The sequence below is a fragment of the Chiroxiphia lanceolata genome, chromosome 2, assembly GCF_009829145.1.
Source record: "Chiroxiphia lanceolata isolate bChiLan1 chromosome 2, bChiLan1.pri, whole genome shotgun sequence".
NCBI classification, from domain to species: Eukaryota; Metazoa; Chordata; class Aves; order Passeriformes; family Pipridae; genus Chiroxiphia; species Chiroxiphia lanceolata.
In genome coordinates this window covers 9,164,921-9,181,039 of record NC_045638.1, presented here as the reverse complement: position 1 = coordinate 9,181,039, position 16,119 = coordinate 9,164,921, and the positions used below count along the sequence as shown (strand labels likewise).

The following is a 16,119-nucleotide window of genomic DNA, read 5'->3' as shown; positions in this document are numbered from 1 at the left end:
CAGTATGAATTGTAATGAAAATACGAAAATAACTCTGCTTTTATAATATAATGCATTTCTGCTATGGAAATATGAGGAGGTAAAAAACATGCCTTCGTTTTCTAGAACATATATATACAGATTCCAGTGTTATGTGGCTTCAAATCATATCTTTGTGGCATTTCACATCAGGAATAGATTTGGCTGTCAATTAAAAACACAAAAACAGACAAACAAACTAAAAAAACCAACCCAAAGTTTTAAGAAAGACCAGTCCTCCCTGCTTCTGCAGATAAAAATAATGTTGCAGGAGGCTGTATTACTAGAATGAGCATGTTTTTTCCAACAGGAGAAAGCTGCATCCAGTAGCTGTGAGGAGTGGAAAGTATACAATGACACAATTGCTTGACAGAGGTGCTGGTAGCAAGTAGATACAATTGTTCTGAGGAATGCTAGATCTGTTGTAAAATTTGAAAAAAATAAATGGATACTAGGTTTAACAAGCATAATATATGCAGCCACAGAAGATGGCGAATCCAAGATCAGTGTCAGAAAAAGTAACAAAGTTCAAGCCCTTGATAGCATCCTTTTTCCCAACCTCACTTATCTGAACAAGGACAAACTCAGGAAGTAGGCACATAGAAAACAAAATACGATCAAATGCTTATTGCATGCCTATTATCAAATCAAATCTACTAGAAGATCCATCTCTGAAAAGACCACAGAAAGAAGTAAAGAAATTAAAGACACTGGGGTATTCCAATCCTTCCCCTCTATGAATTACAAAAACTGCAATATGTCTATATTATTTCCTAAAGACAATCACACGTTAGTTTCAACAGCTTGTCAGTAGTATAGTATGAATCAGCTCAAACTGAGAGGCTGTTTTGATATTTCTTAGCAGGGCTGAGACAAAACAACAGAATAGGTTATAGCAGTTATCACCTGCTGCAAGAATACCTTGAAAAGCATTAGAACAGCGGAGATAAAATCCACAAGACACGTAAAAAAGTACATACATGAACACACAGCTTAACACTCAAAAGACAAAGTCCTTCCAGTTTTGAGTACCTCCACATTCTTATCAAAAGTCATGTTTGCATTCGGAGTGAAGGAGATTTTGAGATCAGCGGTGCCTCCCACAGGCACCACTCCTTGCGAGGGGGTGATGGTCATTCCAGGCAGCGGGTTTGGATCACGAACCTTCACAAACACAAACAAGAAACAGACTGAAAAAGGTGTTCGGGTTCGTTTGTTTTGGTGGGTGTTGTTTTATTCATACCAATATATCCATCTTAAAGATTTTATATTCTTACAAGGAGAACCTTCATAGCATATAATGCTAATTTGGACTTAGAAGTTTGGGGAAAAATGCAGGTAAACAAAATAAAATAACAAATTTCTAAAGATAACTGTCAGTTTCTACTATGAAATACTCTTTGCCCACCAACTGGAAACTTATCATTCTGGTTTTCAGGTTGTTTTCATCAAGCTATTAAAATTAACACTTGCTATCCAGCAAGTCTTCAAAACATTCTACATAAACTTTTTTTCAATGACAAATAAATTCATCACTACTGTTTTGACATTCACAGTAAGAAGATAGGACACAGAAACCCAATACTCTACAGCTCAGTAATAATATGAGTAAATATTCAGTTTACCCACAGTTAGTAAAGACAAAATAGAATTTGTTCTCTTCTAATGTACTCCAAAAAGACAACTTTTTAAAGTATGGCTTTGAAAAGGGATAATGGCCAAGACCAACCAGCCATCTCTTGGCTTAAGAATAATTGTGGAGGCTAAAAAGCCTGGGTATGTTTTTTTGCCTTACTGACTATGCTGATTTTATTCTTTCAGGCCCATCCTCCAAGAGTGTAGTAATAATACTTGTTATTCAATTCTCAGCTGATAAACAGGGAAATATGGTACTAATAAAAATTAATTATTCATGTTTCTTAGTATCATTATAACGAAGGAACAAAAACTCTGAGGATTTCAATAAAAATTATTTTGCTTCACTAAATAAATACAGCAATTATCCTGTGATCAGAAGAACTAATGAGGTTAGGTTTCCTATTAGTTCTGTATCATGTCTTTACCCGTTCTGGCATCCATCTCATCCCATATCCAACTCATCACACAACCCATCTTCCTCTCAGATGTTGGCCTAGCAAAGTAATCATGTGCTGTGACTGGTCTGGGATGCACTGGCTGGGCAGGCAGCATGGATAGGGTGACCAGCCAGTTTGCTCTGCCTCAACATCTGGAAACATCCAAGCTGTAACTGTTTTTCTACCAGTACACCAGTATGGGGTTCCACCCTCACTACTGGTTTTCAGGAAGCTGCCAGAATCATTTAGGCCATCACCATTTTGCTTGTCTGTTGGTCCATCACATTTCACAGAGGGACAGAATTCCTGTTCACATAAATCTTGTTTCTTCAGAAAACCAGACAAAAACTTAAGTAGGTGCATATTTAATAACCAAGAACACAACACCATAACATGATCTGATAAAACTAACTCCCTTCTGCTCTTCACCCCAAGGAATTAAATGTGCTAGAAATAGTTTTAGCTTACTTGGAAGTATGCATGGTTGCGTCCTGTGTTTTGAAGAATGGCTGTCTTACAAGTAGACAAACCCATTGGACTATGAATGAATGATATATTTTGTGTCACAAACTGAACTTTAGTAGCACCAAGCTATTAACAAAGAAAAAAAAAGATAAAACAGGTTAACTCTATAACATATTCCTCAGTACAAATAAATAATTCAGCCTATTATTTATTACATCAAGAGCTAATATACTTGTGAAAATGCATAAATTACAAGTATTCAAATAGATAAACAAAGCTTAAATGTGAGACAAGATTTAGTCAATGTACTGAACTCATCTAGATTCAAATTAAACAGACCCAACTCCACAGATATTTCTGGACTAAAAATCTTTTAATTAAACTTAACAGCACAAGCTCCATTAATTTCAAATGTGTGATCAGAACAAGATACTTCAGAGATATTAATAGCAGCAGAAATGCCAATATTCTAATTTATACACATCCTAGTTTACATATGGCAATTTCCAAGGCTTCAAAACAACAGGAAGAAAAAAAATAAAAAACCTACTGGGAAAAAAAAGCAAAAATGAAAACAGGCTCATCAAAAAGAAGGGTAAAGTTTTCTTGGCTCCCAATGGAAGTCCTAGAGCATGCAGCCAACAGAATACAGTGAAAAGAAAAAAACAACTTCCTTACTCCCTAGCATGTAATGTAAGAGAACAAATGACTAACCTAAGGTGAATGTCACTGCTTAGAAGACTATCCAGAACATTGATTCTCAAATACCATGTTCAAATAAAAATACAAAACTACACTAGAGCCTGTTGTTACCCTGAAACTCTGAAATACACCTTCCCACACACACTTTGATTTTTACCCCATTAATATATATCTAAAGATCTGTCATATCACCTCTCAACCTTTGTTTAGTTAAACTAAGCAAGCCAAAACCAATAATTACCTCATAATATATAAGAACCGCTAAGCTATGATGCCAAAATAGGTATATTATCAAAAGCAAGAAAAAGGCAAATTGTCTTTTCCTTGCTTTCTCCATCGTGTCTTTGTAGCATATTTTTTTGTAAACACGTCAAATAGAAGCCATATGAAAATAAAATATTTTTAATACATGCTAATATAAATATATTTAAGACATCGCTTGCTTTAAAAAAAAATGCATTTTTCTTCTTTAAAGCTGCTGTATAAATTATTACCTTTGCAAAACATTTCAACTTAATTTCATTTCCTTTGCGCACACACAAGATGAATTCTCCTTCTTCTGGAGAGTTGAACCCTGGACGCCAAACAACTTCACACTCCAGATCACTATAGGCCTCCACAAGCCCTAAATACATGTACATAACTTACATATTATAGAATACACACGTGCAATTAGCAAATTTCATTGTATAATTAGAAATAACTTAAGCACATTAAAGTGAAATGACCTCCTATTATTGAAGACTAAGGCTACATTTCTTAGGTGTTGAACAGTATGATGAAATAAGTAAAATTAGTTTCTGAATTCTCACGACAATTGCATAATCGGTTTATTAGTATCCTGCAGTAAAACACACTCAAAGTTCACTGGTGTTTTTTAGCCATAAATTAATCTAATAGTCAACATTAAAAATAAAAGAACGAACTATCCTTCTTGTAGAATAACAACTTTAGGAAAGACCATATACATTTTCTTGCTTGGAGTCTCAACTTGTATTAGCAGAAATATCTTTTCTCAAGAATTAGAGCACACCAAACCAAATCTTGCCTGAACTGTGTAATGCCAATTCAGTCAGCAGTTACTTCTTTAATAACAGAACTCCAACATACTCCTGCAGAACACTATTTTTCAAAGGAAAGAAGCTAAAGTCTCATGAATGCATTCAGGGTAGGGCTTATACAGGGAGTGCTGCTGTCGTAATAATACTGTGATCTGATTCTACTTTTGGGATACATTGATCTAAGCCTAAAAATACAGTATATAGCATCAGATAAATGTTTGTTTTATTTAACACTGTTGACATTTAAGACACATACACACACACTGTATTTGCATAGTATACCTCTAGCAGGCCGTATAGAAAATGCAGGTTTTCTATCTGTAGTTACAGGTTTCCAAATAAATCCAGCTGGATGGTTTCTGGGATTGCAGACCCTGACAGTTGCTCTAAACTCTGTCCCTGCTAGGCAGCCAGGAACAGGATTTAAAATCAGTTCCCTTGTAGACAGCTCAAGTTCAATAGGCACAGCATTTGCAACTACCAGCACATGCCCAGGGTGCTGGTTGTTTATCTTGTAAGCAAAAGATCTGCAACATAAAAATATATATTTCTCAATATTTTTATGCATTTATTATGTTGTAGTCAGAGTAAAATTTATGTGAAATATAACCATTAGCAAGAAAATATTTAACAAAAGAATTGAGTGTGAACACACAATAAAGATTGACAAGAGAAAAAATGTTGTGCTTGTTTTGCATACTACTTAAATCATGCCAAAAGCGATGGTCATCCCAAAGGATGATCAGCCTCATACAGTCATTTTAACAACATGAGTAAAGTGAGAGTTCATACCAGAAGGCTAGAAAACAGATATAGTTTGCCTATATATTTTCCCATGAGCTGCATCAAAAGATCTGAGCATAGATGCAGTGATGCAACACTATGCTGGAAAGAGCACGGTATTTTCCATAAAAATTTATCCTAGCAAATGCACTGTCACAGCAAACTTTCTTCCCTGATACACCTGTAGTTATATGGGCTTTCCACAGCACATGTTTTTCTTTGGAAAATTTTGCAGCACAAAACTACATTAATTATTGGACTGGTGCAATTATTAATTAAAAATTAATTAAGAATCATTATTAATTATTGCAAATAATGAGTGCACACCATTAACAATTGTCATTACACTTTGTTTAAACCAGCCAGTGATTTTTTTGTATTGTACTACTGCCAAGAAAATGTGTAAATCAAGACAAATAGAAAAACCTTACCTTTTAAAGCTCCCAGGAGTGATTGTCTCAAATACAATTGGAACGTGAGTCTTTGTAAGAGGAGGCACCACTTGAGACAATGGAGATGTCTCCTGCAATTCCTCAATTTCAATCTCAATTTGTATCCATATATGGACTAACAAGTTATTGATGATGTACAGTTCTTTGGTTGTTGTAGAATACACACAGACGTCACCAAAATCTATAGTAGAAGGACCTGGAATATATAAGAAATAAGATCTTCAACAAAAAAAGTTAATGGAAGTAAACATAACTACTAAAATATTATGATCAAAATATTTTAGTTCCTCAAATTACAAAATTAGTCAGCTACAAAAGTCCTGTAGCAGAACAAATTCTCACTAAAATCTGAAAGTAAATACCATGTATGTTCTATGAATGTTTTCAGTAGTACAGTTCAAAAGCCAGCAACATTTATTTCTTAATTGTGCTATTGGCTAAAAAATTCCTATTTTTTAGCCAGCTATTAAAATAGGAAAAGCAATGTGCTCTTTACTCAAGGTACTAATAATAACCACAAATACTTCTTGTTAAGCAGATATTTAAATGAACAGACAAGCAGCAATTCACTGAAAGTTTATATACTTAACCTATTGATTTGCTCCCTAATGTGTGACCATTTGCTTTAATAATTCATGTCATTGGATGGTCACAGAATTATTTCACTACTTAATTTACTGCTATCACTAATTTTCAGGCTGGTCTGTGAACTACAGTGCTCATCTTACAAAACTCTCAGTACTTTTTCTATTATGTTTATCTCACTCTACCTTTCCCCAAGTATATCAGTATCTATTCAAGTTCTAGCTTGATTGAAAATAATAAATAAAAAGCCCAGAAATTACAGAAAATTTTCATTTTGTTGCTAAATAATTGTACTGAAGAAAAGTTGACCTTAAAAGAGACCTGTAGTAGTACCAAACGTTAATAGATGAGTCCCTCACAGGCTTTACAAGGAATTACTCCCAATCACAGAGCACTCTGCTGAAATTATCTTTAAGGAGGATCCCGAAGAAGTTTTACTTTTAGGGGGTATCAGTGTTCACTGTTAATTCCCAGAAACATTCTGAGCACTGCCATGAATCTTGTTGATATTAATGCTGGTCCAGATACTATCCAATAACAAGGTATAAGGGTGAGAACAACCCTCATATTATGCTGTGATGATTTCTCTGTAATAGCTTGTGGTATGAGCAGTCTTTAAAGAAAACTCTTCTTCTACATGCTCATATCTAATCATATCTCAGTATTTTCTGAGAAGCACAAAGCTTCACTACTGTAGACATCAAGCTACCACCAAATTAAACTATTTTCTATTTAGGGTGAACAATTATAATCGTAAATTGTGTTACCATAAATAACTGCTTTTATAAGAACTACATGCATTTAGCAACCAAATTAAAAACCTTACCAATGAATATTTGATGAAGCTGCTTGTGTGTCAAAGTTAGACTACAATCTTCCTTCTCCTGGGTAGAAGATGGCACAGGACTAAGCCAACTCCAAGTCTGTGATAAGCACAAGACACCTCTCAGAGCAGGATCAAAATTCTTATGCTTTTTTAACATGGTAAACACATTATGCTCACATTGCTACTCAAGCATTTAACTTACTTCTTTATTTGTAGGTGTAGATGTAATTGTTGCCAATTTTCGACTAGTTAATAGGTAATCATCATTTAAAGGAGGCTTTTTCAACCGTAGCTTCTCCATGGGAAAATCTGTGATTGAGATGTTTGGTGACTTAAGCCCTTCACCTGGTTTGATTCCTATGCTTACAGGATTATTATACATATCAAACTGCCTACAGGGAAGGGAAAAAAAAAAAAGGAATATGGAAAACTAAAAGTTTGAGTATTCTATGATCAACACATTAAATAATTTAATATTTTTAAACAAAACAAATAATACTTTAAGTAAGAATATTCCATTATTTAAAAAACTTTCAAGTACAGAGAATACTTTGAAAATTCTTTTTTTTTCTTTTGTTTAGACAAGGACTAACATTTGTGTCCTTGCACAAATGTTGCACATTTGTGCCAACTGCTTTGTTAAATAGGTTGAACATGTTATGGTTACAAAAATACAAATGAGATAATGCCTAAAATATCTCTTAAAGAGCAATTAAGTTGTAAAATCAAGCACTTAAAAGTTAGCAGCTGCCAAGATTACAAAGTATCTTTTAATGGTGTATCTCTGAACTGGACCAATTATAGCGTAATTTTCACAGCAATTACATTTTTGGTCAAAGTTCAATTCCAATAAATCAACTTAACCTGCAACTAAAAGACTTGAAATGTCTAGAGATCTTACATAGATGTTTTTTATCAAATATTCCTACTTTTGTATCAAGAAAATTATTACTATATTTAATAGTAGCCCTAAAATTCATCTGATAACTCTTAAATTTTCCTTTCTGTTCTTGCTCCTCATGCAGTATACCTTGAATATATGTGTTAATGGTCATATAAACAACAGGTCACACACTAGACAACACTAGTTCCTTTCAAAAACACCATACATCACCTGCATGCAGAAAAATAAAATAAATCCAGCTCTGCAGGCCTTGTCTGAATCATGTATACACAGAGCAAGGTAAATTGACATTACAAGAACAATCCACTGGTACTACTAATTTTTCAATAATGGAGCTTACCAACTTAACAGTCTTAAAGTATTATTTATCTTGCTTTAAAGGATTTACGGGTTTTTCTTCTTTTAAATAAAACTTTGTAAAAGTAGCAGATCTGTCAGTGCTGCTTTTCCATGACTTTGCTCCCCAGCATACCAATCAAATATACAAATTCATAAAGTGCAAATTTACTATAAGGTAAGGCTAGATGACTAGTAAGATTGGAGGACTGTATCTGCTTCATTCCACAGAATATATAATAATTTACATACTAAATCTATCACTCAGGGTGAGCTAGACATCCTAGTTGGAAATACGTATTTATAATATAAAAAGAAGGAACCCAAAACAATCAATGTTATGATTTTCTTTCTATCACCATAACCAACTCTTCTTAAAATTTGTCATGTTTATTTATTTTAAGTTCAATTTCAAGTACCATGCCTCTATCCCTCCATTTCACCCAGGAAATTATCTCTACATGCCTAAATGAACAAAACCAGGTTTTGAATGCACTATAAATGAAGGTCCCAAGAACACAAGAATTTCAGCATGGGTCAAATTTAGGGATATGATTGGTGCTACTAAGTTAATTCTGCACATACATAGACATAATTTGCACGTGAACCCAATGTACTCATTTATCCTTTAAAAAAAGTCTTACCTGGCAGCATCCTTCTCCAAACGATGCTGTCTTAAACTGGAAATGAAGTCATCATAGTATTTCTTATGTGCTTCTATTGACTTTCGTTCAGAGTCAGTATAAGCAAATTCTGGATCTATGAAATTATATCTCTCAGTCTTTGTGAAAATAGTCCTAAATATTTAAAGAGAATTGTAGTTTCACTACACGTGTAAAATGATTCTGGGTCTTGTTAGAAAGAAAACATATTGATCTTGATAGATATATATTTCATTGCAAACATTCTTTTTATCACAGCTGATTATTAATATTTGACCTTGTACAGGCAACCATAAAAATGAAATATTCCAACTGTAACAGCTACATTTGTAGTTTCATGTAAGAAAAGCAACTTGAGAAATTTATGTGCAAGAGACTCATAAATGCAATGAATTTTAAAGAACTTTCAGTGCGAAGAAAACCCAGTGAGTAACAAATCTTGATCTACTACATGATATATATATATATAAAGGTGTAGGTTTAAATATTAGATTCACATAATTTTTACCTGTACTTTTTATCCCATTCACCAGGCCTAACGCTGGTTGCACGATCATTAGGGAAAGCTATAAGTGCATCATCCTTACAATTCCTGTTTATCCGGTGGGTATGGATTCGTGTTTGGTTTGATTTAAGTATTGCCACAGGTGCTGCATCAGTGCACTGCATTGCCCCACGTGCTGCATCAGTGCACTCTTCTGTGCCATCAACTACAAACTGTCCAGTTGCATTAGAAACCACTGGTGTTAAACCTTAAAATTCAAATAAAACGTGAACTTAAACTAATATTTTTAAAGCAAAATTCAAAGTATTAGAAAATATTTCTGATTTGCACTGGTCTACCCAGAAGTGCAACAATCAGTCACCCATCCCAATGTGTTTTCCTCAGAGGGAAGAAGGCATTTACATCATACCAACAGCTCACTGCCTCCCTTAGCCTTGATCACACAAACAAATATCAGAGCTCAAAGCACTGCCCTGTCCAGCTGTGACACTTTGTCTTGCACAGGCACATGATCAACACTCAGAGCTGCCTCCATCACAATCCTGTTCATGGTGTCCTAAAGCTTTTCTTAAGGGCTGCAAATACAGGCATGATCTTTGACAAAGAACTCCCAAGCTATCACAACTAAAAAGACAGCTCAGATATTTTTCACTCTAATTTTATAAAAGCACATATACATTAATGTCAAAGAGAAAAATTACAGCAGAAACTAGGCCATGGGTTTGCTCACCTCTCCTTAAATAAAGACATACATTTAAAACAGCCCTATAAATAAATAAATCCATACTTCCACTGCCCTTTCCTCCCTCACTTGCCAAAAAAAAAATTGATTATGAAATATTTTTGTTTTACCTACTTCAGCCTTACTTTACTCCAAAATGGCTATCAAAACAAAACACTAAAAAAATCAAAAGCTACTTTCCATCCTCTAAACCATAGAGGATGGAACTGCCCAGGGAGGCACAGTTTGCAAAAAGCTCCATTCCAGTCTCTCTCCTGCCTTCAACAGAATACAGAGACACAATCACACACACTCATCCACAGAGACAGGGAGAAGACAACAGGGAGATACAGACCCATCTATATAAGGATCTGAAAAAAATAAACTTTTCCTCCACACTTCAATGAGGTTTAAAAGTAAAACACAGTTATCAGTAGCCTAAAGAGTAAATATCCTTCACAAGCTCTTTATGAACCTGCAGACAGGAGCAGAATGGGGACATTTACAGAGCAAATGATAGACAAGAGCACACAGAAAGCCTGAAAAACTTGAACACTACATTAAATCTTTGATTAAAAAAACCAAAACACTTCTTTTAATTGTGTTTCTGAAGCAGGAAAACTGAAGGAGTCCTGGATTTCAACAATTAAACCTAGAAACTGCCAAACTTCAGTTTCTTCTCAATTCCTGATACCCATAGACTTGAAATACATTCTTGAAAGTAGCAGGAATGTCCACTGCCTTATCAACCATTCTGGTACTTGTAACAGATAATCATGGAATCATGGAAATATGATGAGTTGGAAGGGACCCACAAGGATCATCTAGTCCAACTGCTGGCCCTGCACAGGACACCCAAGAATCCCAACAGATTCTCAGATGCTTGAGAAGTATTGTCCAAACACTTACTGAATTGTGTCAGGCTTGATGCTGTGACCATTTCCCTGGGGTGCCTGTTCTAGTGCCCAACCACCCTCTGGGTGAAAATTTTTTTCCTGATATCCAACCTAAACCTCCCCTGACTCAGCTTCATCCCATTTCCATGAGCCCTGTCAGTGGTCACGAGAGTGAAGAGATCGGTGGTACCTGCCCCTCTGCTGCCCCTCATTTTATCCTGACTTCCCAGTAACTTCCTGTTTTTACTTCCCCACAATAGAAAAAAATGGGCATTGCCTTCCTGATTCTCATTAGCAAGTACATCTTCAAGCTGGCAGCAGTCAGTTAAAGGGTATTCAAGTTCCCCTCCTTATCTACACACACACACCCCCCCCACATGCACCAGTTCACTGGTACAACCTGCAGATGTCACCATACATGTGATGCCAGGAAAAGCTACATTTCCCATCACTGGTTTTAAAATCCAGTGACAGGCTTAGTCAAATCTACTTTAACTTGTTCCTGGAACATGTTAGGAACATGAGGAACAATTTAGAGTCTAATTATTGCATACCCTGAGAGATTCATTATGCTGGCACAGGCTTCACAGGATGGAAAGAGTCAATGGACATGGGACAGGCAGCAGGCTGTATTAACTGGTAAATTAATCTGGCAGTAGTAACTTTTAATCACTAAATATCCTGTTATCTTTCCTACCATCTTCCTGTGCTTGACATATCTCTCAATTTACTACTGAAACATATTAGCACTGTTTAATGGCATCATTTCCAAAAACCGAAGCTTTTGTTTTGTGATTTATAAAATTTAAATAATCATATGATGAAAATTTATGCTTTAATAGTTTAATTTTTTTATAAAAGGGGGGGGAGAAGGGTACCATTATGTTAGCCATTATTTTATACTCTTACATGTATATGTCATACAACTGAGCATCCTTGAAGCCCCAAAGACTTTTTACTTTTTATCAACAAACTAAAAAAATAGAAGAAAAACCCTCTTTTAAATGCTAAAAATGTACTTTTAAAATATTTTATCACTTTTCACTAATGTTTTTAACATCTTACCAGGATTAACTGTGAATAGAATTTTTTTTCGTTTAGCTTTGCACACTCCAATCAAGTTCAAATATAATTGATGAAAGGATATTGTCTTCAAATCATGCAAGTTATTTTTATCTACTCCTGTACCAATGATATCGATAATTTGCTTCATCTTAAATGTTCCTATTTGACGTGGAGAAAACGAAATCATCACATCCTGGAAAAGAAAACTCATTCTGAGACATAAGAGGCAGAAAAGTAAAGAGTCAAATTTTTTGTAATTCCTGTATAATCGAGTTATTGAGTCCCTTCTCTCCACACTTACCTCTAAGACAGGTGTTCAAAACTGGGCTTTTAGAATATGTCAACAGACACACAAAAATTAGCACTATAAGGTGATATAAAAATGCTACACATTAGAACACAACAAAGTCTCACTTGCTCTTTTTTGAGATAAATTGTTACATCTTGTACCCTGAGTAACTGGTTTGGGAAATTATAAATGTCTTCATATTTAACATATATTTGGCAAACCTTCTTCCATTAAAAGAAATGTTATCTTACTTGAATATTTGTGATTTACTGAAACGAATTAAAAGTATCGTGGAAAAATACAGGAGCATGAAGCAATCTTCTCAAATCAGTAAAATACAAAAAAAAAGTAATTACAGATAGGAAAAACATTTATAAAGTTCCTTGAGTGCTACAATTATTTTTCCAAATTTAAACTAACATTTGTTGCTTCCTGGAGTACTGGCAAAAATGTTAAGAAAGCCTACAAAATGAGAAAAAAAAGTATTTGGCTGGTATTAAAGTCATTGTTACTGAAATGAAATTGTTCTGGTTTACAAGAAATTCCACTGTAACCACTGTAAAATAATCTGCAGAGCTCCATAACCTAAGAGAAAGAGACAGTTACCTTTGCCGAATTTTTTTTAATTTTTCCTTTTTCAGGAGAAACATTAAAGTGAGCGGCCTTGCGGAAGCGGAATGTCACTGGAAGGGAGTCGGATTCATTTTTCAGTGTGCACAGAAGTTCTGTTTGCTCACCCAAATAACAGTCCCTGAAATTAATTTCTGGTCCTGGATTAAAAGTTACCATCACAGGAAGCCCAGAACCTGTCAAAGCTAAGTCCACGTGATGAGGATGATTCCCTGCATTAGACAAACATAAAATTAAACAAACGAAACCCCTCACACACCTATTAGCTTACAAACAGAAAAGTCATGTTATAGTTGTATGGTCACAAAACCAAAATAATATTGCAAAAAAAATAGGATTTATAATGCAATTTTCTATAAACATAACACAGCAATGTTTATTTATAATGGCTGTTAGATAATGTATTCCCTCATTAAGGAAGTTGAGGATGATCAAATATGCACTTGAAAATGCACAAAACTGGTATTATAAAACTGCTAGTGACTTGCAATTGGCTGGAGGGGGGGTTAATGTCTTCCCAATATTTACATTTATGATTAAGTTCTAGGTGCTCACTAGTAGCAGGTGTATTCATGACACACGATTCCCTTCTTTCTAGTCACTGTTTGAAGAGGTTTTGGTGTTAAAGCACTAAAGATGCAAGTTACTTCAATTTATTTGTATTGATATAAACAAACAAAAGAAGCAGATTGACCTTAAAAATAGAACATTTTTTAAAAAATTTAAAATATATATCAAGATATACATTTTTATCACCCAAATATACATTTCTGATGGTGACTATACATTTCTGATGACATACGTGTGGCTGCTGTGGCACCATCATCGAGGGCCTGCAGATAACCATCTCTATTGCCAACAGTTTCAAATCTCAGAAACAGGACATAGTCTTGTTTCAGTGATGAGTCATTCACTTCAAAGTCTCCTTTAAATTTTCTGTAAGAGTCACAATCTCTAATTAGATGGTAGGGAAAAAAACAAACCCCAATCCAGCATAAAAAAAAAAAAAAAACAACAAAAAACCAAAACAAAACCAAAACAAAAAACCAAACCAAAACAAAACAAAAACAAACAAAACAAAACAAAACAAAAAAAACCCCACAAGACGTTTTTCATCATCCAGTCTGGCTTCTTTGCTGTCAGCTACAGTTGAAACAAATGATCTTTATTCTTCCTTTCAGAAAACGGAAATAGTAACGAATTTAAGCTCATCAATATTTGTGTGCTTATACTACTAGCCATTTGATATCTCTTCTAGTCTGCAACAGTTTTCTAAACTAATACTACATGCAGAATAATGACTTATATTTAGGGTTTAAGTAAGGGAAAATGGCAAGAGTACATTTTCTTTTCCTCATTCAAGAAGAGATGTTCCTTTATATTTTGTTGGGGGGGGTGGTTAATGGAATGACAGCTTTCTAAAATGTTTCACTCTCTTTGTTGTTAATAAATGGTAAAGTCTAATAAAATTCTTGTTTTCACAAAACCAGCTTAACCAATTCTTGGTCCAAATACATCCTAACATATTATAAAACACAGAATCATAGAATCACTTCAAACTTTGCTTTCTCATTTGTAATATCACACCAGGCAATTTCTTTTAACACAAAAATATATAAGAAGTTACTGACTTAAAATTATTTTCTCCAACACAGCTATCACAGAATAGTTTAGACCAATCAAGTTGTGTGTGTTTGGTTATGTACTTTGTACCACTCACTCACTGTGGACTAAAGCACAACGTAACCAAAGATTTCTCATGAGGTAGCAAAGTTCCTTGATTGGGAGTGCACAAGATCAAGGTGGAAACATCTGCATCTCTATTTTTCAGGCTTAAGTCCTGTAAAGCAGCATCTGTACTCCTCTGAAGATCTGTCCCCTAAAAAATAATCAAAATATGAAATATTTTGAAATATGAAATATATTCAACCTGTTCCACTTTCCCTTTTGTGTTTTTTTTTCCCACATATACATTTTCACATACAACAAATAGAAAGACATAACATAAGAAATAGCATTGACATAGTTACACATCACATGGCTAATTAATCAATTTTTAAACATCAGTTTCATGTCGATATTTTGAATTCCCTTTTTTAAACATGATGCTCACTCAGATGATTTCACTGTCTGAGAAAAACAACTGAAACCACAGATTGCTTAACATCCTAAAATACCAAAATGTTTTTTGATAACTCCCATTAAATAATAAGAAAACCAGTGGGATTTCAAGCAATACTGCTCAAAAACAAACAAACAAACAAAAAACACAAACAAAAAACACCCCACAAACTAAACAAACCTACTCAGGGAATGTAGTTAACATGTTAAAATGTCACATAGTAAAACGGAAAAAAAATAAAAACTCAATTCCAAGGTTAAATTACAGTAAAAAATGTGTTGGTTGGACAGAAGTTTCAGAAAGCCTATTGATCAGAACATAGGTTGACATAGTAAACAGTATTAGAAAATGAATGTTTAGAAATAAAAAATGCAAAAGCAGAAATGCAAACAAGTTTTCAACTAAAATAAAACCCAAAGCAGTTTCTTACCATCTCTCCTCCAATGGCATTGTCTTCCAGTACTGCTACCCAGTCCATATTCTCAGGACTTTTATTGTATAAAGATATTTGCTCAGTCTTTGAAGTCCCAAAGTAAACTGGTCCAAAGCTAATGCATTCCACTACTTTTCCACAAGATGCTCCAAGAACTTTAAGAACTTGTTCAACCACAACAGCTTTGACCCACACTTCAGTGCAGCCACGACCTTCCAATTCCACTCTGTCAGTGAGAGCAGCAAGCAGCAACAGGTAAGGTACAAAAATCTTAGAAATAATCAGTTTGGTTAGTTTGGTTTATATTAGAACCTGTGCAAAAAAATGAGCCAAACCTGAGCACTAAAATCACTGGCTTTCCATAGATAAACTAAGCAGAGGGAGCAGAGCAAGGAACGTGCACTTAACAGTGACCTAAAAGGAGTGTTACCAACCAGGAAAGATCACTCATTACATGGTGGAGTTTTGGGGAGCTTAATTTTTTTCCCTTTTTTAATGTTTGAAGTTATAGGAATGATATCTGAAAAGAATCAGAATTGTCCACAGGTGATATGAAGATTCTCAGAAATAAGAGCAGTATATCTAGATA

At 34.6% G+C, this 16,119-nt stretch overlaps 1 protein-coding gene across 3 annotated transcripts in view; it reads right to left on the bottom strand.

The window, feature by feature from the left end:
- CFAP47 (cilia and flagella associated protein 47) overlaps positions 1–16,119 on the bottom strand; it is a 278,312-nt gene that overhangs the window by 252,285 nt on the left and 9,908 nt on the right. For all 3 annotated transcript variants that reach the window (XM_032680035.1, XM_032680036.1, XM_032680037.1), the window contains exons 5-18: positions 15,528–15,756; positions 14,700–14,854; positions 13,778–13,911; positions 12,952–13,187; positions 12,057–12,249; positions 9,378–9,621; positions 8,852–9,004; positions 7,170–7,359; positions 6,968–7,064; positions 5,536–5,752; positions 4,604–4,848; positions 3,755–3,885; positions 2,562–2,684; positions 1,051–1,182 (exon numbers count right to left, since the gene is read on the bottom strand). In XM_032680035.1, the coding sequence (XP_032535926.1) occupies positions 1,051–1,182; positions 2,562–2,684; positions 3,755–3,885; positions 4,604–4,848; positions 5,536–5,752; positions 6,968–7,064; positions 7,170–7,359; positions 8,852–9,004; positions 9,378–9,621; positions 12,057–12,249; positions 12,952–13,187; positions 13,778–13,911; positions 14,700–14,854; positions 15,528–15,756 (2,479 nt within the window). The remainder of the gene's footprint in view (positions 1–1,050; positions 1,183–2,561; positions 2,685–3,754; positions 3,886–4,603; positions 4,849–5,535; positions 5,753–6,967; positions 7,065–7,169; positions 7,360–8,851; positions 9,005–9,377; positions 9,622–12,056; positions 12,250–12,951; positions 13,188–13,777; positions 13,912–14,699; positions 14,855–15,527; positions 15,757–16,119) is intronic.